The 24,988-nt window shown below is 58.2% G+C and overlaps 2 protein-coding genes across 3 annotated transcripts; one reads left to right on the plus strand and one right to left on the minus strand.

Moving 5' to 3' along the window:
- Nucleotides 1-209: 209 nt before the first annotated feature.
- LOC102463959 (C-C motif chemokine 3-like) lies at nucleotides 210-3,971 on the plus strand. Its single transcript, XM_075904421.2, has 3 exons — nucleotides 210-343; nucleotides 2,781-2,895; nucleotides 3,511-3,971. Exons 1-3 carry the CDS (start codon nucleotides 271-273, stop codon nucleotides 3,596-3,598), a joined length of 276 nt encoding a protein of 91 aa, XP_075760536.2. The 5' UTR covers nucleotides 210-270; the 3' UTR covers nucleotides 3,599-3,971.
- An 8,477-nt stretch (nucleotides 3,972-12,448) lies between these two features.
- Nucleotides 12,449-16,027, minus strand: LOC106731489 (C-C motif chemokine 4-like). 2 transcript variants are annotated; one of them, XM_014569926.4, is made up of 3 exons: nucleotides 15,231-16,018; nucleotides 14,149-14,263; nucleotides 12,449-13,447 (listed from the first exon to the last, which is right to left on the minus strand). In XM_014569926.4, the coding sequence occupies exons 1-3, from the start codon at nucleotides 15,301-15,303 to the stop codon at nucleotides 13,360-13,362; spliced, it is 276 nt and encodes a 91-aa protein (XP_014425412.2). In that variant the 5' UTR covers nucleotides 15,304-16,018; the 3' UTR covers nucleotides 12,449-13,359. The 2 variants fall into 2 exon arrangements, with proteins under 2 accessions (XP_014425412.2, XP_014425413.1); XM_014569927.4 differs by lacking the exon at nucleotides 12,449-13,447 and having other exon boundaries at nucleotides 14,145-14,263; nucleotides 15,231-16,027.
- Nucleotides 16,028-24,988: the final 8,961 nt, after the last annotated feature.

A 24,988-nucleotide genomic window follows, 5' to 3' on the forward strand; every position in this document is an offset into this window, starting at 1 on the left:
GGCCCGTCTGCGCTTCACACAAACTATTCTGGGACTTCCTCCATCCCGGCTACTGCTTGGCTCTTCTGCAGAAATAGCCTAATTGCCCCATGCCGTCACCTCCAGAGTACACTGGAATTTCCACAGCTGGGGGCTCCGCCCCCCCACCCCCCGCTTCCAGGCCCCTATAAGAAGGGGGAGAGTCCCAGGCATTCGGCAGCGACAGCAAAGGGTCTGAAGAGGTCCCAGCTCTGGTTCTGGGGCTACCACTCATCCCCCCCCAAGAGGAACATGGAGGTCTCCGTGGCTGCCCTCGCCATCCTGCTCATCGCAGCCTGCTGCTCCCAGGTCTCCGCCGCCCCAAGTGAGTCCCAGGGCTGCCTAGGTCTCAGAGCCCCTTTGGATGTGTAGGGAAGGGAGAAGCACCAGTCTGGTGCTGTCACACTACGGGCCGAACCTCCCTAGTCCGGCACCCTCGGGACCCGACCGGTGCCGAACCAGAGAGTTTATCAGACCATAGGAGGTCAGTGAGAGGTGGTTAAGGAACTGGTTAAAGGGAAGACTACAGCAGGTCATATTGAAAGGTGGACTGTCGGGCTGGAGAGAAGCTACTAGCGGAGTTCCTCAGGGATGAGTTCTGGGACCATTGTTATTTAATCTTTTTATTACTAACCTCGGCACTAAAAGGGGGAGTGTGCTAATAAAGTTTGTGGATGACACAAAGTTGGGAGGTATTGCCAGTTCAGAAAATGATCAGGATATCGTACAGGAAGATCTGGATGATCTTGTAAATTGGAGTAATAGTAATAGGATGAAATTTAATAGCGAGAAGTGTAAGGTTATGCACTTAGGGATTAATAACAAGAATTTTAGTTATAAGCTGAGGACACATCAGTTGGAAGTAACGGAGGAGGAGAAGGACCTCGGAGTCCTGGTTGATCACAGGATGACTATGAGCCGCCAATGTGACAATGTGAAAAAGGCTATATAGCCTTGGGATGTATTAGGCGAGGTATTTCCAGTAGGGATAAGGAGGTGTTAGTGCCATTATACAAGGCATTGGTGAGACCCCATTTGGAATACTGTGTGCAGTTCTGGTCTCCCATGTTTAAGAAGGACGAATTCAAACTGGAACAGGTACAAAGAAGGGCCACTAGGATGACCCGAGGAATGGAAAACCTGTCGTATGAAAGGAGACTCAAGGAGCTTGGCTTGTTTACCTTAACCAAAAGAAGGCTGAGGGGGGACATGATTGCTCTCTTTAAATATATTAGAGGGATAAATACCAGGGAGGGAGAAGAATTATTTAAGCTCAATACCAATGTGGACACAAGAACAAATGGATATAAGCTGGCTAGTAGGAAGTTTAGACTTGAAATTAGGCGAAGGTTTCTAACCATTAGAGGAGTGAAGTTCTGGAACAGCCTTCCAAGGGAAGTAGTGGGAGCAAAAGACCTATCTGGTTTCAAGATAAAGCTAGATGGGTTTATGATTGGGATGGTTTGATGAGGTAACATGATCTTGGCAATTAATTGACCTTTCACTATCAGTGGGAAATAGGCCAACGGCGGGAAGATCGGAGTTATTATAGAGAACTTTTTTCTGGGTGTCTAGTTGGTGAGTCTTGCCCACATGCTCAGGGTTCAGCTGATCACCATATTTGGGGTCAGGAAGGAGTTTTTCTCCAGGGTAGATTGGCAGAGGCCCCTGCAGCATGGGGTACGGGTCACTAGCGGGAGGATTCTCTGCATCTTGGGGTCTTTGAACCATTGTTTCAAGGACTTCAATATCTGAGTTATAGGTGAGAGAATTATTCTAGCAGTGGGGGGTGCAATTCTGTGGCCTGTACTGTGCAGGGGGTCAGACTAGATGATCATAATGGTCCCTTCTGACCTTAAAGTCTATGAGTCTATGAGTGTTGTCTAGCAGCATCAGCAGCACTTCCCCCACTTGTGGGCCCGTAGCAATCACTGGGGGGTGAGTTAGAGCTAAACCCTGAGAGCCAGGACTGGGGGATGCAAACAAACTTCACGGGACTGCGGGAAACTTGGCCACCCCCCTGCCAAGCAGCCGCCCGGCGAACTCACATCATGCCAGACCACGGGTGGTGCCAGAGCAGGGTGCCGGGCTAGAGCGGTTCAGCCTGTGCTGAGCTTTTTGGGGGTGTTTTGGAGTCAGGCAGGGGAGTTCTCTCTCTGGGAAAGGTGGGAGCAGAGCGCTGATGCAGGAGAGGGCCCGGTCGTCTCTTCCACTCCTAGGTCCCCAGTTCAAAGCCTCCTCTGGGGATGTGCCCCAAAGCCCGGCCCATCAGGTGGCCGTCTGGTGACCAGGTGAACTGGGCCTGCGGGCTCACTCCTTAGAAACGTGGAGGCCGCATCCCCGAAGCTCTCCTGGTGCTGGGCGTGAGTGGGCCCCGACGGACGAGCTCAGCCGAGAGGCAGGCCGTGGCTATTCCGCTCCCAGGGGGCTGTCCAGGGCTCTGCGGCGCCTGGCTTGTGAACACACCGGGTCTACGGGCCTGGTCCTGCCAGATGCAAGGCCCATACTGACTTCTGCCGGGCGGGCTCAGAGAGCCCTCAGTCCCCGGCCAGGCTGGTAGAGGAGCAGGCGGGGGGTTAGCCTCCAGCCTGGGCTGCACAGGTCCCCCCGCTGTCCCTGCTGAAGCGTGCCTGGAGAACACGAATGGCGGCATAACCGTCCTCAGGTGCCAGCACCACTGCAGCCACGCAGTGCTGCCCTCGGGCGGGGCTCCCTGGCACCACCTGGACTCAGCCTCACCCAGCTCCTTTCGTCTCTTGCAGTTGGCTCCGACCTGCCGACGGCTTGCTGCTTCTCCTACACGGCCCGGCAGATGCCCCGCAGCTTCCTGAGGGACTATTACAGCACGAGCAGCTTGTGCTCCCAGCCGGGCGTGGTGTAAGTGCCCAGGACAGCACCCTGGGGTCCAGGCACCCTCCCGGTGTAGGGCCCTGACCGGGTGGAGGCGACAGTCTGGGGCTGCTGCTTCCGTTTCCCAGCGGGAGGAAGGGCATTCAGAGACTAGCCAGGCGCCAGCTGCACCCGCACAGCCAGAGCGCCAAGCCGGGCCGGGCCGTCCTGGGGGGAGGGGCTGGCCATGGGTCCCAAGCCCACGGAAGGTGGAATAGGACCTGCCCACCCCCACAGGGCTCAAGTTCAGGAAACAGCATCACACCGGCAAGGAGCTCCCGGGCGCCCCTTTGAGAGCGAGAAGCCCTGAGCCCACGGCGCCCCACCACAGGGCTGACGTCCCTAGGCCCCCTCCTAGCAGCCGACACCCAAGCTGCCTCTGGACAGAAGCCACCAGTCCCCCTCCCCCACCACCAGCCTTGGCCCCCCCACACACACTCTGGGCCCTGGAGTTTTTATAGCCCGTTTGGAGGAGGAAGTGGGGGTCTGTGGGAATTTGCCAATGAGCATTTAGGCCCACGGAGATGCCGGGGGGGGGGGGGGGCACTGGAGAGAAATGCCCCCACCTTTCCTCTGACTCCACCCTTCCTGTCCCGTTCCCAGACTCATCACGAAGAAGGGCCGGGAAATCTGCGCCAACCCCAGCAAGTCCTGGGTTCAAGAGTATGTCAGCGACTTGGAGCTGAACTGAGCCGGGCCGGGCACCAAGCTGCCTCCTGCGGGCGTGTAAACCCTGCACGGGCACCATGCCCTCCCCCAAGCCTGGACCCGTGTAACTGCCATGTAAGGCCAGCTATTTATCTAGTGCCTGGAGCGAGCGGGGTGCCGCGGGGCCGGCGCCCTGCACAGCGCGGGCGGGCAGACCGGTTAATGTATTTGCGCTTTCGCCCGGCTGAGCCGTGGCCGGGGCGGCGGGGACAGAAAACACGATGCTGCTTTTCTCAAATAAATATTTTCATACGAGCTCTGGGTTCTGTGGGACGGGGAATTCTGGCACGGTCCTGGGCCAGCGCTCACCTCACAGCCGCCACAGCCTAGGGGCCAGCCATCCCCGCATGCAGAGGCTCATGGGACTGCCCTAAAGCCAGTGAACCTACCCCAACATCACCCGGGGGGGGGGGGGGTTCCCCAGAACCAATAACAGGGAGGGTTTGAATCCAGGTCACACTTCATCTATGAAACACCCCTTCCCCCCCAGCACCCTCCTCTTCTGCAGGGTTTTGTCCCCAGGCAGGGGGCTGGGCTGCCAGGTCACTAGGAGGGCGGGAGGCCTTGCGGGGTAGATTTGTGGTGCACAGCCAGAGGAACCGTCCCATCATCGGGGGCAGCCCCGGTCCAGATGCCACGTCTGCCTGCTGAGGTGCCAGGAGGAGGACCAGGCAAGGGGGGCAGCACTCAGACCCGGTGGGCAGAGGGACCAACGGGGGAATGTGGAGAGGGTCTCGTTTTAGCCATGACCCGGCTCTCTTCATGCTCAGAAGCTCAAAGCAGAAACGTGGGGTTTTGCAAAACACAGATTGTAAATCACAAAGCTGTGTGGGCAGGGGAGATCCTGGCCCTGCTTTGACACTTTCGCCCCATAGCTAGCTGCTCTCGGCATCTGCCCCCAGCCAGCAGGGCCGCAACGTGCCTGGATACCACCCACAGGGAGCCCCAAGCAGAATGGGGGAGGGTGGGGAGCGAACATTTGAACAGCCAGGCTGGGTCAGTCCAAAGATCCATCCTGCCCCATGTCCAGTCTGCTCACAGTGGCCAACACCAGATGCCTCAGAGGGAGTGAACAGAACAGGTAACGTGATCCCTCCTCTCATCCATTCCCAGCCCCTGACAAACAAAGGCCAGGGACACCATTCCTACCCATCCTGGCCATTGATGGACTGAACCTCCATGAAGCTATCTAGCTCTTTTTTGAATCCTGTTAAAGTTCTAGCCTTCACCACATCCTCTGGCGAGGAGTTCCACAGGTTGGCTGTGTTGTGTGAAGAAAAACTTCCTTTGGTTTGTTTTAAACCTGCTGCCTATTAAAGCATGAAGGCCACAGCTCGGGCTGGTGCTGCTGTGGGGTTGTGGGTGGAAGAAGTGAGCGGAGCAGGACAGGCTCGGCGGTCAGGGCTGTGTGCTTGCGGGCCACTCTCGGAGCTGGCAGACCGAGGAAGCCGCTTGCCTCAGGCAAGTTTCAACATGGAGCAAAGTCTCCTCATGGTGACTGGGAGCATCCGCCTGAGCTGGCACCTGGCCGTGGTGGAGGGGGGCCTCTGGGCAGGGCAGGGTCTCCTCTCCCCAGTGGAGAGCTCCTGGTGGCTTGATCGTCCTCACGAATGCAGGAAATGGCACCTGGACACGGGGACTCGGGTCACAATCACAGGGCTGGAGGGTCCTCGAGTGGTCGTCTGGTCCCACCCCTGCATGCGCGGCCGGACCGAGCCCCACCTAGCCCAGCCCTGACAGGCGGTTGTCTTGCCTGCTCGGAAAAATCTCCCATGAGCAATTCCACAGCCGCCCTAGGCAGAGCGTGCCCTCCCCCGACAGGCAGTTTCCCCAATGGCCGCCCTCAGCCGCCCTCCCCTGGGCCTTCTCCAATAGCCCCACATCTCTCCCTGCCTGATTCCTGACAGGCAGAGCCCAGCTGAGACCCCCCAGGCCCTAACTCCTCGCTGATCCCGGCTCCCCTGCCTGGGACCAGCCGCTCCACCCAGCTCCCTTGGCCGCCCCAAAGACAGGCCTGTGGGCAGAGCTGCAGAGCGGGAGCCGCCCGCCACGGAGCTGTGTGGAGCCGCGCTGGAGAGAGGGGGGAGGATGAGGAACAGCGCTGGGACTGACCTCATCCCCTCCCTGCTTCCTCATGCGGCATGTGGGGGCCACGTCCCGCGCTTAGGAGCCAGCCCAGCCCACAGTGCGTTCCCCACTGGCCGGAGCAACGCAGCGCGTCACTACAGGGCAGCCCACAGCAGCCTCTCCCCACCCCTCCGGGACGCTGCGGCGCTTCCACTGTCATGAGCTGAGCTCATGAGCACGAGCCGGGTCTGGAGCCCCCGGGCCCAGCGATCGGATACCCCCGGCTAGGGCATCTCCCCTCCGCACAGCTCTTGGCTGCACAGCAATTCGCCCCAGGCCATTTCTCTGAGCAGTGTGGGGAGTTCGCTGAGATGCCAGCCCCAAATGTGGGGACCCAAATCTGAGCTCTCCCCGCTTCAGGGCTGGGGGGGAGCAGTTTCATAGAATCATAGAACTGGAAGAGACCTCAGGACTCACCAAGTCCAGCCCCCTGCCCACGGCAGGACCAATCCCAACTCAATCAGCCCAGCCAGGGTTTGTCAAACTGGGACTTACACAGCTCCAGGGATGGAGATTCCACCCCCTCCCTAGGGAACCCAGCCCAGCGCTTCCCCACCCTCCTTGGGAAATAGATTTTCCTAATAACCAACCTAGACCTTCCTCACAACAACTTGAGACCATTGCTCCTTGTTCTGCCACCACTGAGAACAGCCTCTCTCCATCCTCTTTGGAACCCCCCTTCAGGGAGTTGCAGGCTGCTCTCAAATCCCCCCTCGCTCTTCTCTTCTGCAGACTAAACAAACCCAAATCCCTCAGCCTCTTCTCATAGGTCACATGCTCCAGCCCCCAAATCATTTTGGTCGCCCTCCGCTGGACCCTCTCCAATGCATCCACATCCTTCCTGTAGTGGGGGGCCCAGAACTGTACACAATACTCCAGATGTGGCCTCACCAGAGCCGAATAAAGGGGAATAATCACTTCTCTAGAGCTGCTGGAAATACGCCTCCTAATGCCCCCTAATATGCCATTAGCCTTCTTGGCTACAAGGGCTGGAGATGAGTCAACAGTGTGCTTCTCCTCCACTGGAATCCCCAGGTCCTTTTCTGCAGAACTGCTACTTGGCCAGTCGGTCCCCAGCCTGTACCAATGCTTGGCATTCTTCCCTCCTAAGTGCAGGACTCTGCACTTGTCCTTGTTGAACCTCATCAGATTTCTTGTGGCCCAATCCTCTAATCTATCTGGACCCAATCCCAGCCCTCCAGCGTATCTACCTCTCCCCCTAGCTTAGTGTCATCAGCGAAGTTGCTGAGGGTGCCACCCATCCCCTCAGCCAGGTCATTAATAAAGATGTTGAACAAAACTGGTCCTAGAACAGATCCTTGGGGCACTCTGCTAGAAACCGACGGCCAACCTGACATCGAGCTACCCATTGGGCCCCACAGTCTAGCCAGCTTTCTATCCATCTTACAGTCCATTTATCCAATCCATACTCCCTTAACTTGCTGGCAAGAATATTGTGGGAGACCGTATCAAAAGCCTTGCTAAAGTCAAGTTATATCACATCCACTGACTTCCCACATCCACAGAGCCAGTTACCTCAGCATAGAAACTAATCAGATTGGTCAGGCACGACTTGCCCTTTGTGACTCCATGCTGACTATTCCTGATCACTTTCCCCTCTTCCAAGTGCCTCAAAATGGATTCCTTGAGGATCCCCTCCAGGATTTTTCCAGGGACTGAGGTAAGACTTACTGGTCTGTAGTTCCCTGGATTGTCCTTCTTCCCTTTTTTAAAGCTGGGCACTACATTTGCCTTTTTCCAGTCATCCGGGATCTCTCCCGATCTCCACGACTTTTCAAAGATAATGGCCAAAGGCTCCACAATGACATTTGCCAACTCCCTCAGTACCCTCGGATGCATTAAGTCCGGACCCATGGATTTGTGTATGTTTAGCTTTTCTAAATAGTTCCTAACCCGTTCTTTCCCCACCAAGGGCTGGCCACCTCCTTCCCATACTGCGTTACCTAGTGCATTAGTCTGGGCGCTGACCTTGTCCATGAAGACAGAGGCAAAGAAAGCCTTGAGTACTTCAGCTTTTCCCACATCGCCTGTCACTAGGTTACCTCCCTCATCAAGTAGGAGCCCCACCCCCTCTGTGATCACCCTCTTATTGCTAACATGCCTGTGTCACATTACCGAATTGGAGGGAAGCAGCCAGATCGCTGCTGCACCCCTAGGTGGGGGTGTTGGCCCCAGAAATTGGTATAAAGGGGGGCCACGTGGGGTATTGAATGGGAGCTTATTGTTTGCTGATCCTGTGTACACTATTTATGTGAGTGTATAATGTCTGTGTGTATAGGTAGGAATCTGTAATCTGTGTGGAAGCTGAATATTTCTCTGAATGTGGTTGAGCATTGCTATGGACAGGCTGATTAGCGAGGCCCTGTAGAACAATGGCACTCGATGGGCCAAGGACACACCTAAAGCATGAGGGCGGAGACCTAAGAGCTGCCAGCAGAGAGAGGCTGAGGACCAGGTGACCTGCTACATACCAGAAGAGGCCAGGAAGGGGGTATAAAGAGGCCATGTGGTCGATGCCATTTTGTTCTCAGCTCAGCACTTCATCCCAGAGGCAGCATTGCAGGGATCGAAGAGCCCGGAAGACCGGTGAACCCATCCTGATCCTAGGATGCGCAACAAGAACTTTTAAACCAGCAGCTGTAACATCTCTGCTAGAGCCTGCATCGAGGACTGGGAGATTCGGTGCATGTAACGTACTATCCTTTAACAACCTCACTCTCACACTTTTCTTTCTTGTGATAATAAACCTTTAGATATAGATTCTAAAGGATTGGCCCAGCGTGATTTGTGGTAAGGTCCAGAGGGTAAATTGACCAGGGATCTGTGGCTGGTTTCTTGGAACCGGACAGAACTTGTTCGGGATAGGTGGGATTGGGTGTATGAGGCCCGGGACCATCTGGGGCATGGATACTGCTGGGGTGTCAGGGGTTTTGCTTGTGAGGCTTCAGGCAGGCAGCTGAAGCGCTCTGTGGGACTGGTTTGTGGCCTGTTTGGAGAGGTCACCAGTCTGGGGGCTGTAAGGAGCCCCGGATTTGAGCAATTTGCCCTGAGCGGACGCCCTCAGCTGCGCCCAGACACGGCCCGGTCTGTCACAGCCTGTAGAAACCTTTCTTATTCCCCTTCACATCCCTTGCCAGCTGCAATTCCAATTGCGCTTTCGCCTTCCTGATAACTCCCCTGTATTCGAGAGCTAGACATTTATACCCCTCCCTGGTCATCTGTCCAGGTTTCCACTTCTTGTAAGCTCCTTTTTTGTGTTTAAGTTCACCAAGGGTGTCCCTGGGAAGCCGGTCTGGTCTCCTACCATATTTGCTTTTCTTGCTGCGCCTTTAATAAAGCTTCTTTAAAATACTGCCAGCTCTCCTGGACTCCTTTCCCCTTCATGTCAGCATCCCAGGGAATCCTGCCCATCAGTTCTCTGAGGGAGTCAAAGGCTGCTCTTCTGAAGCCCAGGGTCTGTATTTTGCTGCTCTCCCTTCTTCCTTTGGTCAGGTGGCCCAGTTTCATTGAGCAGTTTCAACAAATTGGGGGGCGAGGGGGAGAGTCCTTTTCTGCCATTTTTCCCGGGGAGACAAATCTCCTTTCCTGCCCAGCCCGGAGAGCAAGGTCCCGGAGTGAGTCACGCCTGCCAAAAGCATCTTCTCCCAGCCCTGCCTCGTCAGAGCGAATGGCCAAATGCCCTGCGCGGGGTCCATGCCTGTCCTCTGTGCCCCACCGTCCCCTGGGAATAGGAACATGCAGAATTCAGATATGCTTTATGCACAACAGGGCAAGACACCAACCCCCGGAGAGCCTGGGACCCCGAATGTGTCCGCTGTAGTGGGGTGCATGGAACACAGTGCCCCGCGCTGCCCCAGCGCCTCCTGCTGGACGCTCAGGGAACTAGCTCATTGAGCCCTGGAGCGCCCCCTTTTGGATGGCATCTCACCTGCTTTACCTGTTTGTTCTCCACCTTGTAGCAGGACACACATACCCCCTCAGACCACAGCACCTTCCCCTCTGGGCATTGCCCCATGGCAGGGCCACCACCCTCTGGGGATCATCCCCTCAGGGAACCACAAGCCCCTACAGCTACCTGGCCTCAGTGTCCCACTGTCAGTAGTCATCTAGCCCCTGCCTCAGGTGCAAACTTCAGCCTGACATGGCCACTCCTTATGGGCAAAGGAGGCAGACCGGCTGCCCTGCTACAGCTCTAGTATCTCCCTGCCTTTCCCCAGCATAGCTCTGTCCCCGGTTCCCTGGGCTAGCAGGCAGCTTGACCCACCTCCCTCCAGAGCTAGCATGAGAGTGAGCTGGTCTGGCCAGCCATCTCTTTTATACAGCCCTCCTGGACCGTAATTGGCTGCTGCAAGGCCTCTCGTGATTGGCCCTTAGCTACAGCCCTCTCCCAGGGCTGTTTTAACCCTTTTTATGCTTGGAGCGAGGTGACCACTCTGCTGTAGTGGAGCTGGAAATATGAAGCGTGACCCTGTCTGTTAATTTAGACCTTCTAGCACAGGGGTTCCCAACGTGGGGTACGCGTACCTCCAGGGGGTGCGCGAAGCTTGCCAAGGGGGCATGGGGAATATTTGGTAAATAACTAGATTATCCTAATTGAAATATTCCTAAAGTAGTCGTGTGAGAGAAAAAAGTGGTTTCTAGAGTCTAGACTGTATTTCCTTTCCTATTGAATGGGGGGACGGGAAGGGTTACTGAAAGCCAAGGGGGTGTGGGGACTGAGAAAGGTTGGGAACCCCTGGTCCAGCAGAAGCCATGAGTGGCACTTAAAGAATGAACAGCTCCATGCTCAAAGCAAGGGCTTCGGTTTTCCTGTAAGCCTGGCCTGTGATGGGCCCTCCGAGGACATGAGGCTGGACTCCAGCCTGTATTTGGTCTTTCTCCAGGGGGATGGGGAGACTGAACCAACGGACTCCTGCGCTGGGAGAATTCTCCTTAAGAATGATGGCCTTCAGCCAGCTTGGACTTGGCCAGGGGCCTGAGCCACATGACTGGCTGGTCTGGGACACAGAAACTTCCAGCGGGGAGAACTTAAGGAAGGGAGCAGCAGGAGCTGGGGACACCCTCAGTGACACACTCAGCTAGGGTCAGGCCTGTGGGACCTCTCCTCAGACAAGAACCCTGAGCTTTCATTGACACTCGTGCAAATCCCGAGGAACTCCTTCCAGGCCAGTGGAGCAGCTGGAGATTTACACGCATGAGCGACAGTAGAATTTGGCCTGGTTTGCCTCATGTGGTTCTTTCGTCCAACTTCGGCTGTCCCCTTGGGAACGGCCGCTTTCCATGGGGTTCGGTGTCCGAGGGGCTTTGTGGGAACTGTTGGGATGCAGGATACTTCTTGTTAGTAATACAAATCTCCTTTGTGCGTTATACCCCCAGGAGCGTAGGGAGTGAGGGGCTGGTAGAGCGTTGCAGTAAGCAGATCTGGTGTAGAATCATAGAACCATAGAACACTAGGACTGGAAGGGACCGTGAGAGTCCTCGAGTCCAGTCCCCTGCCCCCACGGCAGGACCCAGTGCTGTCTAGACCATCCCTGATAGACATTTCTCTAACCTGCTCTTAAATCTCTCCACGGATGGAGATTGCACAACCCCCTGGGCAATTTATTCCAGTGTTTAACCACCCTGACAGGCAGGAACTTTTCCCTAATGTCCAACCTAAACCTCCCTTGCTGCAGTTTAAGCCCATTGCTTCTTGTTCCCGTGCAAATGTGGAGGAAGTGGATGTGGATTCAGGGTGGCGAGATAAAGCAATGGAGTAATTGCGTGTGTGACTGTGGAGCAAGCCCCTTCTGCAATAAGCACGATGAGGTCACGGTCACATGAGCAAGGGTGGAAGAGCTCAGTAAATGGAGCGTCATTCTAGATTCAAAGGGGACTCAAAGAAAGTGCACAACAGTGCCTTGGCTCAGGGTGAGTGAGCGAAGGGTGAGCATCAGAGAAGCATGTGACGCGGTTATTAGTATGGGGGGAACCTGATCTAATTGTATAGCAACTTCAGAGCATTTTACACGTGTGGGCAGCACCACCCGCATTTTACAGATAGGGAAACCGAGGCAGAGAGCAGGGAAGTGACATGTTCCAAACCAAAGTCACCTGCCTCTCATCACTAGACCACGCTGCCTTGTCTCACCTGCAAGGAGGAGGTGAGCAAATCCAAAGCCATGCAGGGGTAGGCAGCGAGAGGACACAACGGGGGGGATAGGAGCATCCAAGGCATTAAGACGCACGCTGGGCTGAGTGGATCCATGCAAGGCCGGATCCCCAGGCTCACGGTGCATGCGCGGCTCCACCCCCCAGCACGCTGCACACTGTACAGCTGCGATCGGGCACGCAGCACCTGATTGCAGCTCTAAGGGGCGCTGAGTGGCCCCCGGGCACGCGGCGCCCCTTACAGCTGCCATCAGGTGCCCCCCATAGGTTGGCGCCTCGGGCAGCTGCTCAGCTAGCCCCCCCCTTAATCTGACCCTGGATCCATGCAACATGTCCATGCACATGTCCCCACGACGACTCTGTGCCCAGAAACAACAGGCCCCGCCTGGTAGACATGACAAGTGAAACCAACCAGTTCCTACCCCAAGTCTCTGCTAAGAGCCCTGGGGCAAGGGGACAGGAAAATATTCAGTGCAGCTATTGGGCAGTGGCTGTGTAGCCCATGGGCCGGCTGGGTAACTGCCCTGTTCCCCAGGAGATGCCCTGCCCACGGAGCACGCTCACACACATGGAGCATGTTCACATGTGCACAGAGCACACACAGAGCATGTTCACATGGACAGAGCACGTTCACACGGGCACGGGTTCCCAACTCCATCCTTACCTGCTAGAAGAGCGTCCAGCTGAACCCATTCCCCGCCTGCAGTCTCTGCTAACCTGGTGCTGTCTGCAGGGGCCGAGAGTTAACCCTTTGCCCTCCCTGTGTATGGCGGGAACTAGTGTAGTGCAGTGCCTGGCGGGTGGCGCTTGCCGGGGGAAGTGCTGTGGGGGGGCTAGGTGCCTGTGAGAGGAGCTGGAAACTGTCAATGGGGCCGAATTTTCCCCAACGGGCTGGTGCTGCGCTGGTCAGCTTTGTTCCAGGCCCGGTCCTAGTGAGCCAGGCAAGCACAGGGTCCAGGACCGTGCCTGGGACGGGAGATCAGTCCAGCCAGGATGTGCAGTAAGGAAACCAGAGAGATTTTACACCAAACATTTTATTTTCCAACCCCCGAGCGTCCCCTAATACTGCAGCACCGAGACCCAAACACATTCCGCCGCCTGCTGGTTTGTGTCTGTCCCAGGGATGCAGGGGCGGTCGTGTGACCACCTGGATGCCTCCCATAAATAGAACTAGCGATAAAAAACGGTGGCGCCCGCGACACGTCTTAAGTAGCTTCCCAGGCTGTGGCACAGGTCCAGCGTGCGCCTGTTCTGTGGCAAGGGGGTTAGCAGCAGAAGGCTTGCTTGTGTCGGCTGGATGGGGGTCTCTCCGGGGTCGGCTGAACGTTGCCCTCAGCTGGCCAGCTCCTTGGGGCAGGAATCGCCTGCTTGCCCCCGCACCGGCACGACGGGGCGGCCTGGGGTAACCATAGCACACCGAGGCAGCGAGTTCGGGCCCCGTGCGGCTCAGTTCCGATCCAGCTGGTCACGTAGCCTTTGGACCCAGGCCTCGCCGGGGTCAGCACAGATGGGCCGGCCTTTCTTCGTAATCAGCCTGCGGGACAGGAAAGAGACGGCTTAGAGAGAGGGAACAGAGTCTCCCCACGCCTGCCGGGCAGCCAGGAGAGCCGGTCCCTGAAGGATCCGCCATCAGAAACTGATTCTGGTCTGGGACATCTGGCCTGTCCCCTCCCCAATTCAGCTGCCATGTCGACGAAGGAAAGCACTCCCGCAACCTCCCTTCCTGCCCCCTCCCACACCCATCACCCCGGGGGGGAGTAGATCCCACCCCAGGGCCCTAGAGGCGGAGCCCTGGGGATCCCTTCTAGCTGGCCTGTTCTCTTACAGCAGGGAGAGGAACCCTTGGCTCTCAGAGTCTGCACTGGGCAGGGGGCTCTGCAACGGATGATTTAGGGACCTGGGACCCCCGGATGTCCCCCCGTTGGACCCAGGAGCAGCAGCCCTGTGCTGTCCTGCCCCACACCCAGGTGTTTCTAAGCTGGAATCAAAGTACCGTGGCTGGCCCGGGCCAGCAGACTGGGGTCATGGGGTTAACCATCACAGCACCCCCGCTGAGCCCGCACACCCCAGCCAGCACAAGCGGCCCGGCCGCAGGGATTTCACTGCAGGCAGACACTGAGCAAACGGTGCCCCTGGCAGGCAGCCATCCGCCGCAGGGCTGGGCACACAAGCGGGCCTCGACAAGCCTGCACCCCCGCTGCCAGCCGCTCCCTGGGTGCAGGAGCTTGTACTTACACGATAGCAGGCAGGGTGCACTTGCCGCTGGTGTCGTAGTAACCCAGCACCATTCTGCGTGGGATGGGGCGGGCCGAGTGGGAGAAGCAGCAGGAGGTCTGTCTGTCCAATCCCACTGAAGGATGGAAACAGACAACATGAGTTCCAGTGCGGGGGGAGGGGGGCATGGTGGGGTGGGGGATAGGACAGAGGTCTATACAATCATGACAGCTGTGGAGAAAGTGAATAAGGAAAAGTTATTTACTGGATCCCATAACATAAGTACTAGGGGTCACCAAATGAAATTAATAGGCAGCAGGTTTCAAACAAACAAAAGGAAGTTTTACTTCACCCAGCACACAGCCAACCTGTGGAACTCCTTGCCAGAGGATGTTGTGCAGGCCAGGATTTTAACAGGGTTCAAAAAAGAACTAGATAAATTTGACCATGTTGAAACTTGCCTGGAGCGAGTGGCTTCCTCCTTTTGCCAGTTCAGAGAGTGGCCCACACGCACACAACCTCTGACATCGGATCCTGTCCTGTTCCACTCACTTTTTTCACCTGAAACCCCCCAACAGCACCTGCTCCAGGCTGTGGCCCTCACACTTTAATAGGCAGCAGGTTTAAAACAAACAAAAGGAAGTATGTCTTCATGCAGCACAGTCTACCTGTGGAACTCCTTGCCAGAGGATGTGGTGAAGGCCAGGATTTTAGCAGCATTCAAGAAATAACTAAATCAATTCATGGAGGTTAGGTCCATCAATGGCTCTTAGTCAGGATGGGCAGGGATGGTGTCCCTAGCTTCTGTTTGTCAGGGGCTGGGAATGGGGACAGGGAAGGGATCGCTAGATGATTCCCTGTTCTGTTCCCTCCCTCTGGGGCACCTGGCGTTGGCCGCTGTGGGCAGACCGGACACTGGGCGGGATGGACCTTTGGTCTGGCCCATCTGGCCGTGCTTACACGAGGGAAAGCAGCAGCAGCTAGAGCAGCCTGGAGGCGAGTGGGGGGAAGTGGTACCCCCAGGGGAAGTGCCCCCCCATCCAAAGAGCAAGGCTGAGGTTCCCTTCCCAAATGGCCATTTCCGAGAGCGAGGCTGGACTCACGTGGGGCGGAGGAGGCCAGGGAGCAGAAGGCCGCGCTGGCGAGGACGGCGAGGGCGGCCACGGAGACCTTCATGCTGCTGTGGAGGGAGGATGAGCGAAGCCGGAGCCAGGGCTGAGCTGTGTTCCGCTGCGGCACTGGCACCCACAGGCTGGGCTCCCTTTATAGCAATTCCCAGGCTGAGCGAAAGCGAAAGGGAGCGGAATTTCCTGAGCGGGGGAGGGGAGGGGAGAAAGTCCCAGCAGGAGCTGAGTGAGGAAGAAAAGGGAAACTTGCTGCAGGATCTCGGGGGGATGACAAGCAGGCAGAGCAAGCCAAGCTCACTCAGAACGTTTCTCTCATCCCTGCCGGCACAGCAGGAAACGGAGCAATGCCTGGAAGTCACGTGCAGCCGCGGGGAGTTCTCCTGGCACAAGCGAGGGACTTTCCCTCCGCACGGGAGACGTGTGTGTCTGGAAAACCAGGAGGCCTCTGGGATATGCTGCTTCTGAGCTGAGCCAGGCCCGCGGCTGAGGAGTCGGGGGGTGAGGGAGGTACGACACAGCTGGCACGCCATGTGCGGATCCCTCTGCCCCAGGATGGCCCTGCCAGAGCTGCGACTCAGGGTTTCGGAGCATTTGGCAAAGACGCAGGCACGCAGCCAGGGACGGGGGTTGCTCTCCATGTGGCTCTCGCTGGCTCTGCCTGGATTTCACTGGCTTCGCATGCCAGCTGGGGGCGTTGGCAGGGAAAGCAGATGTCAGGCCACTGGGGGCGTGTGGCAGATCCCTGGCAGGAGGTGAGTTGTTACCTGCCGGCACCATGAGTAGCCCCTGTCCTGCTTCTAGCTTTGGAGGCCTGCAGGGCAGCCCTAGCATCTTGCAGACAGCAGCTGTTGTGGGGCAAGCAGTGTTAAATGGCCACCCCACTGAATGCCCTAGGACCGGGCCTCACCCTTGACACACAAACAACATGGGGCATGAGCTGGGCGGTTCCCAATAGCCCCCAGGCACCCACATGTGCTCGGCTTCCAGAACACAGAGCCCCATGGGCCCCAGGCTGTTGAAAGGGCCCAGCCCTGTTCCACTGCACTGCCGCAGGACTGAGAGATTTGCTCCCAGAAGTTTTCTGACCTTCCTTAAGAGCCGGGGCTAGAGACGGGGAGCAGGCCGGGTGCCTCGGGGGGCACAGGGTCCTGGGTCACTGATTGGTGCCATTTCTGCGTCACTTGGCCGGGGGTGGGGTGGGTTGGCCAGTCAGTTTTTAGGGCCATACCTGTCCACACCCCGGCAGTAGGGGCCAGCTACTTTGGCCTCAGTGAGGTGGTGCAAGGCTTGGAGGTCCAGGGAGATGCGTGGCCGCCCCACGGCCTGTCCTGAACCAGGGCGCCGAGCTCCGTGAATGCTGGGACCCGCGTTCGGGTTTTACGTTTTGTCCGGCTCCGGCGCGAGGCTCAGTGTTGGGTGGTGACGGCCTGTCAGAACAGTCTCTCGCTGAGCAGGAGGTGGGGAGGCGTATCTGGACTACACGGAGCCCCTGGACCCCGGCCCCTTTCATCCTGTGACAGGGCAGGAAATGCGGGTTCACAGTCTGCCGCTGGCTGGGGCCCACGTGGCATCTCAGCACCTCTGCTACCAGCAGCCACGAGGCGGGGCAATGTCCTGCAGAGCCTGGCAGCTGGTGTCACCCTGAGCAGCCTGTTCTCTGCTCTGCAAGATCCTCAAGGGATCTAGCGCGGTGTCCCAAGGATCAGTTCTGGGGCCGGTTTTGTTCAATGTCTTTATTAATGACCTGGATGAGGGGATGGATTGCACCCTCAGCAAGTCTGTGGATGACACTAAGCTAGGGGGAGAGATAGATACGCTGGGGGGCAGGGATAGGGTCCAGAGTGACCAGGACAGATTAGGGGATTGGGCCACAAGAAATCTGATGAGGTTCAACAAGGACAAGTGCAGAGTCCTGCCCTTGGGATGGAAGAATCCCAAGTATTGGTACAGGCTGGGGACCGACTGGCTAAGTAGCAGTTCTGCAGAAAAGGACCTGGGGGTTACAGTGGATGAGAAGCTGGATATGAGTCAACAGGATGCCCTAGTAGCCAAGAAGGCTAATGGCATATTAGGTTGCATTAAGAGGAGCATTGCCAGCAGATCCAGAGATGTCATTATTCCCTTTTATTCGGCTCTGGTGAGGCCACATCTGGAGTATTGTGTCCAGTTCTGGGCCCCCCACTACAAAAAGGATGTGGACGCATTGGAGAGGGTCCAGCGGAGGGCGACCAAAATGATTAGGGGGCTGGAGCACATGACCTACGAGGAGAGGCTGAGGGACTTGGGTCTGTTTAGTCTGCAGAAGCGAAGAGTGAGGGGGGATTTGAGAGCAGCCTTCAACTTCCTGAAGGGAGGTTCCAAAGAGGATGGAGAGAGGCTGTTCTCAGTGGGGACAGATGGCAGAACAAGGAGCAATGGGCTCAAGTTGTGGTGGGAGAGGTCCAGGTTGGATATTAGGAAAAACTATTTCCCTAGGCGGGTGGGGAAGCGCTGGGCTGGGTTCCCTAGGGAAGTAGTGGAGTCTCCATCCCTAGAGGTGTTTAAGTCTCGGCTTGACACAGCCCTGGCTGGGTGGATTTAGTTGGGATTGGTCCTGCCTAGGGCAGGGGGCTGGACTTGATGACTCCTGAGGTCTCTTCCAGCTCTATGAGTCTATGACCTTGGGAGCCTGGTGCACCACGAATGGGATCGGTGGGAGCCCCGGTGGGGGTCTGTAACAGGGCAGCACTCACCTCTTGTGAGCGCCCCGTCTGGCCAAGTCACACTCACTGCCCACCTGTGATTCCAAACAACCCCCTTCCGGGGTACATGTCTACCCGGGGCCCATCTCATGCCCTCTGAGTCAGTGCCCCCCAGCTTCCCTCCTGGAGACAGCTTCCTTGCCCTGGCCTCCGGGCTCTGTTTGAGTCCCATCACAGTCCATCAGTCTCCTGTAAGCGCTCCACACGGAGCTGTCCAGGGTGCTGGCACTCTCTCCACCAGCCAGTTTCCGGTCTGCACACCTTGAGGTCTCCGGAGGAACTGACTGCTGCCTGGTCCTGCAGCTCCTTTTATCAGGCCTTCCTGTCTCCTGATTGGCAACTTCTCCTGCATCCATTCCAGCCTGCTTGAAGGACTTCTCTCTTGTCCTTCTGGGGCAGTGTGTGGCAGGACCATAGGGCCTCCGGCAGGGGGTCTCAAGGCCTGGCCCGCCCTGTCACAGGATCCCTTCGCTTTCCTAGCACATGGTGCAGGCAGCTCTGAAGGGCACTGTCTAGACAATGAGCCCTTTGAGGAGAATACAGACATTCATAAAGAACAACGAGGAGTCCTGTGGCACCTTATAGACTAACAGATTTATTGGAGCACGAGCTTTCGTGGGCAAAGACCCACTTCGTCTATAACATGCCACAGGACTTCTTGCTGTTCTTGCAGATTCAGACTAACACGGCTCCCCCTCTGATACTTAAAGACATTCATGAGACCCCAGGCCTGCGAGCTGGAGTCAGACACGGGATAGGGGTGGGAGGGCACCCTCCCTACCCTCCCAACATCACTATCCTGCACTCTCCCTGGCGCTGGCAGCAGCCTCCTTCCAGGCCAGGGGCTCTGGGCAGCCCATTATACAGGTTGGTGTCCTCAGGCAAGTGGCTCCCAGGTCCCAGAGTGGATACTTGAAGTCTGACCCGCCTGCTGCCCCGACTGGCCCTGGGAGAGGAGCAGCCATTGTCCCCGGCCAGCTTGTCTGTCCATCCTCCCAGTGCTGCTCTCTGCTGGCTGGGCTGGCTCTGGGCTCCGGGCTTGCCGGGGGGCAGGGCTGCCTGAGCCCATAGCTGCTCTGTATCCCCCCCGCCCCCGGCTTGGGGGCTGTTCCCTGTTACAAGCAGCGACCGTCCCTTTGCTCTCAGTCGGTTCCGCATTCAGCACAGCGTGTGCAGGCGCCCTGGCTGGCCTCGTGCTGGGCGGCTGCCGGGCCCTTGTCTTCTCTTGGCTCCTTCCTGGGCCTCCCAGCTCCTGCCAGCAAAGGGCCCCTAGAGGGCCCAGGAAAGGGGCGGGGATGCTACCGTTAGTCTGGACTCACAGGCAGCGAGTTACATGGGCCCGTGGGGCCGCGGGACCAGGAGTATTCCTGGCCAGGCTCCACCAGCCCTACCTGTCACCCCCATGTGCTCCTCCCACCCTGGCATCCACCAGCCCATCTGCTGCCCCAGGGCCATTCAGAAGAGCCCAGAGGCCGCAGCTGCCACCACTGGCAGTGTAGCAGGACTGCCCGCAGCTGCCAGCACCTCCCTGTGGCCATGTGTGTGTGAACATGGCACCCTCACCCTGCATCCCACTCCTGCCAGAGCCTACACCCTCTTCCCCACCCCCATCCTGACACCAAAGTCCCTCCCAGAGCCAGAGTCCAGACACCCCTCCTGCATATCTGCCCCCTTCCCCCACAGCCTGTACCCCACACCCAGGCTCCACCCCAGAGCCTGCACCCCAATTCCCCTGACTCCACCCCGGAGCCTGCACCCCTCCCAACCCCCCCTCACCCCAATCCCCAACTCCACCCCAGAGCCTGCACCCCTCCTTACCCGTCTTGCTCCCCAAATCCACCCCAGAGCCTGCACCCCTCCTGCACCCCAATTCCCCAACTCCTCCCCAGTGCTGCACCCCTCCTTACCCCCCTCACCCCAATTCCCTGATTCCACCCCAGTGCTGAACCCCTCCTTACCCCTCCTGCAACCCAATCCCCGACTCCACCCCGAGCCTGCACCCCAGAACCTCTCCAGCACCCAATTCCCCCCAGAGCTCCGTCCCTCATGCATCCTGCACCCAAATTCCCTCTGAGAGCCTGCACTTCCTCCTGACCCGCCCCCCCGCCCCCCACCCCCAGTAGGGGCCTCCTACTCCTTCCCAGAGCCTTGGGCAAGTGTGTGGGGGGGTGGAGTCGGGGGATTGGGGAGGAAGAGGGGGCCTGCCTCCCTGCCTGGAGCAACTTGCTTCTGTGCCAGGCAGAGGAAACCCAGCGGTTACTGCAAAGCTGCAAAGGGGCTTTTCTCAGCCTGTCCCCGAAAAGGGAGATGGGCGGGAATCGGGGGGAAGCGACAGCGGGGTCAGGAAGAGAACCCGCGGCCTCCCGTGAGGCTGGGAGAAAGTGGCTGGGGTTGTGGCAGCCGGCCGCTGAGGGAAGCAGGGAGCCGTTTGAGGAAGTGCTGGCACTGCAGGGTCAGGTGGCGGGAGGAGTGCAGCAAGCCGGCAGCTGCGGCCCTCGGCTGTCGCCAGGCGCTTGCCCTGGCCCCCGAACCGGCTTGCTCGTGGCCTGCCTTTGCTGCTGAGGCTCCCTCAGTGCCTGCCCCTCCTCCCGCTGCCCCACAATGAATACAGAACCTGCCCGGGGCTCCCAGCCAAAGGGGGCAGATTGCGCCTTTCTATGAGTTCTCCTGGCTTCCCCTGGCAAGCCGAGTGGGCTTTAGCCTGGAGCCCGGTGGGCTGGCGGGGCATCGACCTCACCAGCGCTGCTGCTGCCAAGCCCACATGACTGGCAGGGTTTATTCGGCCTGCTCCAAGGGTGCTTCTGCGTCTCTTGTGGGCGTGCCCGGAACTCGCACGCCCCACCGGCATGGGGAGCAAAGGGGTCGCCAACAAAGAGCCACCCTCCGAGCCCTTAACTTTGGGCCCAGACAGCCCACGAGCCACGTCCCGAAGGCCCCAGCAAGCCCTGGAGCAGCGTGGGCGAAGGCCAGGCCCGGTGTCCTCGTCAGAGTGAAAATGTCTGTCAGGGCGTCTCCAGTCGCTGTGGCAGAGCAGAGCGGGGGAAGGGGGATGAGCAGCCGTGTCTAGACCAGAGAGCTCAGAGGAGTGTGAAAACCACGCGCCAACACACCGGCCGTGCCATGATGCTGGTGTGAACAGAAGTGGAGCAAATGAGCAACAGGATGTGAGCTGAGCGGGTGGGGGGAGGGGGCAGCCCATTCAAAGGCACATTCACTCACCACTGATTAGACCCATTGCACAGATGGGAACTGAGGCACAGGGAGGCTGAGTGACTTGCCCACGGTCACACAGACAGCACAGGAGAGAGCCTTGGCACGGCTGGCCACTGAGGGCTGGACCTGGGCCGGCTGTCCGGACATCCCAAGTGGTCATGGGAGCCCTGTGCAGGGTGAGTCTCCTGCAGGGCCAGAGGAGCTGCCTGGAGCCAGACACTTCACAGCAGAGTGGCTGCCAGGCGGCAGGTTTGAACCACACAGGCCGGTGTTTGAGCTTTCTGGCCGGGAAACAGACTGAGACAATATCAATGTCGGGGATTTTTGAAGTCGGATGGAATGTCGATTGTGATGGAATGTCGATTGTGACGGAATGTCGATTGTGATGGAATGTCACGTGTGTCCGGGGTTGCTGTTGAAACCATCTGGCAACCCTAAGCAGAGCCCGACCAGCTGCGCCCTGGCTTCAGGCTCCCTCCGGGACGAGGGTGTTTTCCATCGACAGGGCAGCCTGTAGATGAAGCTGCTTTGCTGCTGTTGGGTTGAGATCTCACCCGGTCCTAGGCCAGCTCCCCGGGCTGAGGCAGGGCCAAGTCTCCCCGGATCACAAAGGGTCCTTCGATGGCAGAGATTCCTTCTTCGCCCCTTTGGGCCCTGCAGCGGGGGAGGGCCACGCAAGGCAGGCCGGGCAGCCCGCGGGCGAGAGGCCAGACGGTGGCTTTCCCAGAGGCCTGCGACACGTGTGGGACTGTTTGGGTCCCTCCCCCTTGTCCCTCTTCTCCTGAGCCCTGAGTGGGCAAAGTCCCCGGGCAGCGAGCGAGTTTTGACCCCGCGGCATGGGGCCCAGTCACACCTGCAGGCCCTGGCTCTGCCCCTCAGAACCGTCCAGGGGTTCTCTGCACACAGACACTAGGCAGAGCTCTCCCATCCGCGCAGGTTCCATGGCGCCCAGACAGCCTGTGACGCGGGGGTGGGGTCTGCTCTGTGACCGGCGTCCCCCTGCGCGGGGCTGCGATTCCACTGACTCACCCGCACGTGGACTAGCCCAGACACGAGTCCCAGCCTGAGTAGAGAACGAGGCTCTTTCCCCAGGGGAGAGACACAGGAAGGAGGCGGAGACGGACGCCTGGTTTGGGGCAGGGGCTGGGAGCAAGGAGTCTTGGGCTGGAGCCATGAAGGAGACAGGCTAGGGAGGGGCTGGAATCCAGGGGCCCAAGGACCCATCTCAGGGGGCTGAGGCATCCTGGCCCTGACTCCTGGGGCCAAGTCATGTCTGTGCTGGGCTGTGTCCTGGAGGAGCAATAACCCCGCTGTTCTACCGGCTGGGGGAGTCTGTTCTTGCTGCTATGGGGGTGCAGGATTGGGGGACCCCGACTCGCCATCACACAGGTGCATCTAGGCCCGCGGGAGAATTGCCCCAGGATCCGGCGCTAGTCTGAAGAAGAGGTCAGGTCGCAGAGCTGCAGCTCTCCGATCCCCACCTGCACCAGGGAAGTCAGGGGCAGAATGGATGCACATTGCTCATCAAGTGTTTGGTTTTGACTATAAAGGGCTTTTCGGGCAGGGAGAACATTCGGGCAGAACATTTTCATATAGGTCAACAAATTTCAATTTTTCGTCCAAAGAACATTTTTTGGTTTTTCTTTTTCTTTCTGTTTTGCCGTTCTTTTCCACTGGAAGAAAGGGATGACGGGGAAGAAGGGGAAAGGCTATTGGTGTTGGGAGTATTTTTCTTTGTTTGTCTTTTTCCATGTGCTTCCGTTTATTTTGCAAACTGACATTTTTCAGATTCTGTATTTTGTTGTATTTCAACAGCTACAGAAAAGAAAAGAAAAGAAAAGAAAAGAAAAGAAAAGAAAAGAAAAGAAAAGAAAAGAAAAGAAAAGAAAAGAAAAGAAAACATTTTTTCCTAGAATATTTGTGGCAGAAAATACTCGGCAGGGGGGTTGGTTTTGGTCAATCCCAGTCAAGGGCAAGAAACTCACAGCCCCTCCCTCAGTGGAAATGGGTGTGAGCCTGTGGGCCTGTATGAAAAGACGCGTTTGCAGACACACTTGCCACAACATCCCAGAGCAGGAGGCTCCCAGCCTGGGGCAGTTTGTGAGAAACGCTAACGGGCCAATGGCGTCAGAGGGCCATTCAAGCCCTGCTCATTGCTGGCTCCCGGAGATCTCTGGTGGCTGCGTTCTCCCCTTCACTCTTCCTGGGCCCCAGATTCTCCGCCTGACTCTTGGCTTCCTAGTCACCCTGTGTCGTGGAGTCACCCTGGAGTGGCGCCCGAGGCATCTCGCCATGCAGAATCCCCGCTATGTCCCCAGGGCTGTCAGGAACGTGGCTCTCGCCAATTCCCATTTCTCCCTTCGGACACCCCCCCTCCCGCTTTGCAAGGGGCCGTGTGGGGCGTGGCAGCGCCCGGCAGGAAGTGCAGAGGCAGCTGGGGACCGGGCCCGCCACCCACGTCCCCGAGCTGTGAGATGAACGGAGCCTCGTGGGCGAGCTCCGGGGAGGTGACAAGCCGCGGGGCCAGACTGAGGGAGTCCCAGCACGACGGGCTCCGGCTGTGGCACAAGGGCTGAGCCAGCGTCACACCTGGCAAAGGAGAGGACGTGGCGCCAGCAATCGCTGAACCAAACTCAGGGTCTCAGAAATTAGCCCAGCAGGGAGGGGCGGCTCTTCTGCCCAGCATTCCCCTGCGCGCCTTTGGCAGGCTGGAGCCAGCTCCCTCATCTGGCCAGCCACCCCGGAGCCTGGACCTTCCTCCGAACCCTGAGAGATGCCCTGGCCAGGGAGAGGGAGCCAGACGCCAGCACTGCCGGCAGGGCCTGTGGCTGAACGCCAAACACACCACTTGGTCTCTTCCCGCCCCTTCGCCTGCTTCCTTTCCCCTCTCTGCCCTGCTGGCATTCGGCCTGGCAAGCGCCTGGCTTGGCCTGCCCGGACAGGCCCTTTGTGACGCTGCTGTAGCCTGGGATCAGGAAGAGCAGCTCACAGCACGGATGTAAACAGCCCGAGGCAGGGCCTGCGGCGAGGCTGGGGAGACCGTGCCAGGCCTGTGGAACCTTCTGCCAGTGGAGTGGGCAGCATCGGGGCGGGGTTCAGCAGCGAGGGGCTCCTCTTATCGATACTAACAGCCCCCGCCCAGGAAGAGGGGGATGGCACGGCACCGGGCGGGTGTAACGGTATAACCCCGCTCCCCGGCAGGGACTGAGTCCGGCTCCTACAAGTAACACGTGTCAGGAGGGAAAGGGGGCCGAGCGTTTATTTGGAAAAACGCCCCGAGCGCTGTTCCTACCATGTAACCCTAAGCAACCCCCCCACACAGTAAGTGGGGCACCAGCTCTTGCCTCAGTTTCCCACTTTGTAGTATGAAAAGTCAGTGAATGAATATCCCCAAGGACAGGCCACTGCCCATTCCTTCCACCGGTCGACCTAAGCCCAGGCAGCTCTGTCTGCACGCCGGAGCAGGGGGCAAAGGGAGTCCTAGGGTCAGGAAGCCTTTTCCTCTCTGCCGCGCTGCCCCTGGTTAGCAAGGGAGGGGCTGCTGCTCACGGAGGCAGGCTGAGCATCGGATCCCCGGGCTGGCAGAGCCCCCAGGAGTCACTGCATCCAGCCTCCTGCCCAAAGCAGGACCAGCCCCAGTGAAATCAGCCCAGCCAGCGTTTGCCAAGCTGGGATTTACACACCCCTAGGGTTGGAGCTTCCACCCCTCCCCAGCGAACCCAGCCCAGCGCTTCCCCACCCGCCTAGGGAAACAGCTTTTCCTAATATCCAACCTAGACC

The sequence above is a fragment of the Pelodiscus sinensis genome, chromosome 21, assembly GCF_052426305.1.
Source record: "Pelodiscus sinensis isolate ZL-2025 chromosome 21, ASM5242630v1, whole genome shotgun sequence".
Taxonomy (NCBI): domain Eukaryota; kingdom Metazoa; phylum Chordata; order Testudines; family Trionychidae; genus Pelodiscus; species Pelodiscus sinensis.

Excerpts from the sequence above, each read along its gene's own strand:
- LOC106731489 (XM_014569926.4), bottom strand. The coding sequence starts at position 15,303 with ATGAAGGTCTCCGTGGCCGCCCTCGCCGTCCTCGCCAGCGCGGCCTTC. Across the intron at positions 14,264-15,230 it reads CCTGGCCTCCTCCGCCCCAC|TGGGATTGGACAGACAGACC; the intron begins GTGAGTCCAGCC and ends TCCATCCTTCAG. Across the intron at positions 13,448-14,148 it reads TGCACCCTGCCTGCTATCGT|GCTGATTACGAAGAAAGGCC; the intron begins GTAAGTACAAGC and ends CCTGTCCCGCAG.
- LOC102463959 (XM_075904421.2), top strand. The coding sequence starts at position 271 with ATGGAGGTCTCCGTGGCTGCCCTCGCCATCCTGCTCATCGCAGCCTGC. Across the intron at positions 344-2,780 it reads CCAGGTCTCCGCCGCCCCAA|TTGGCTCCGACCTGCCGACG; the intron begins GTGAGTCCCAGG and ends CGTCTCTTGCAG. Across the intron at positions 2,896-3,510 it reads TGCTCCCAGCCGGGCGTGGT|ACTCATCACGAAGAAGGGCC; the intron begins GTAAGTGCCCAG and ends TCCCGTTCCCAG.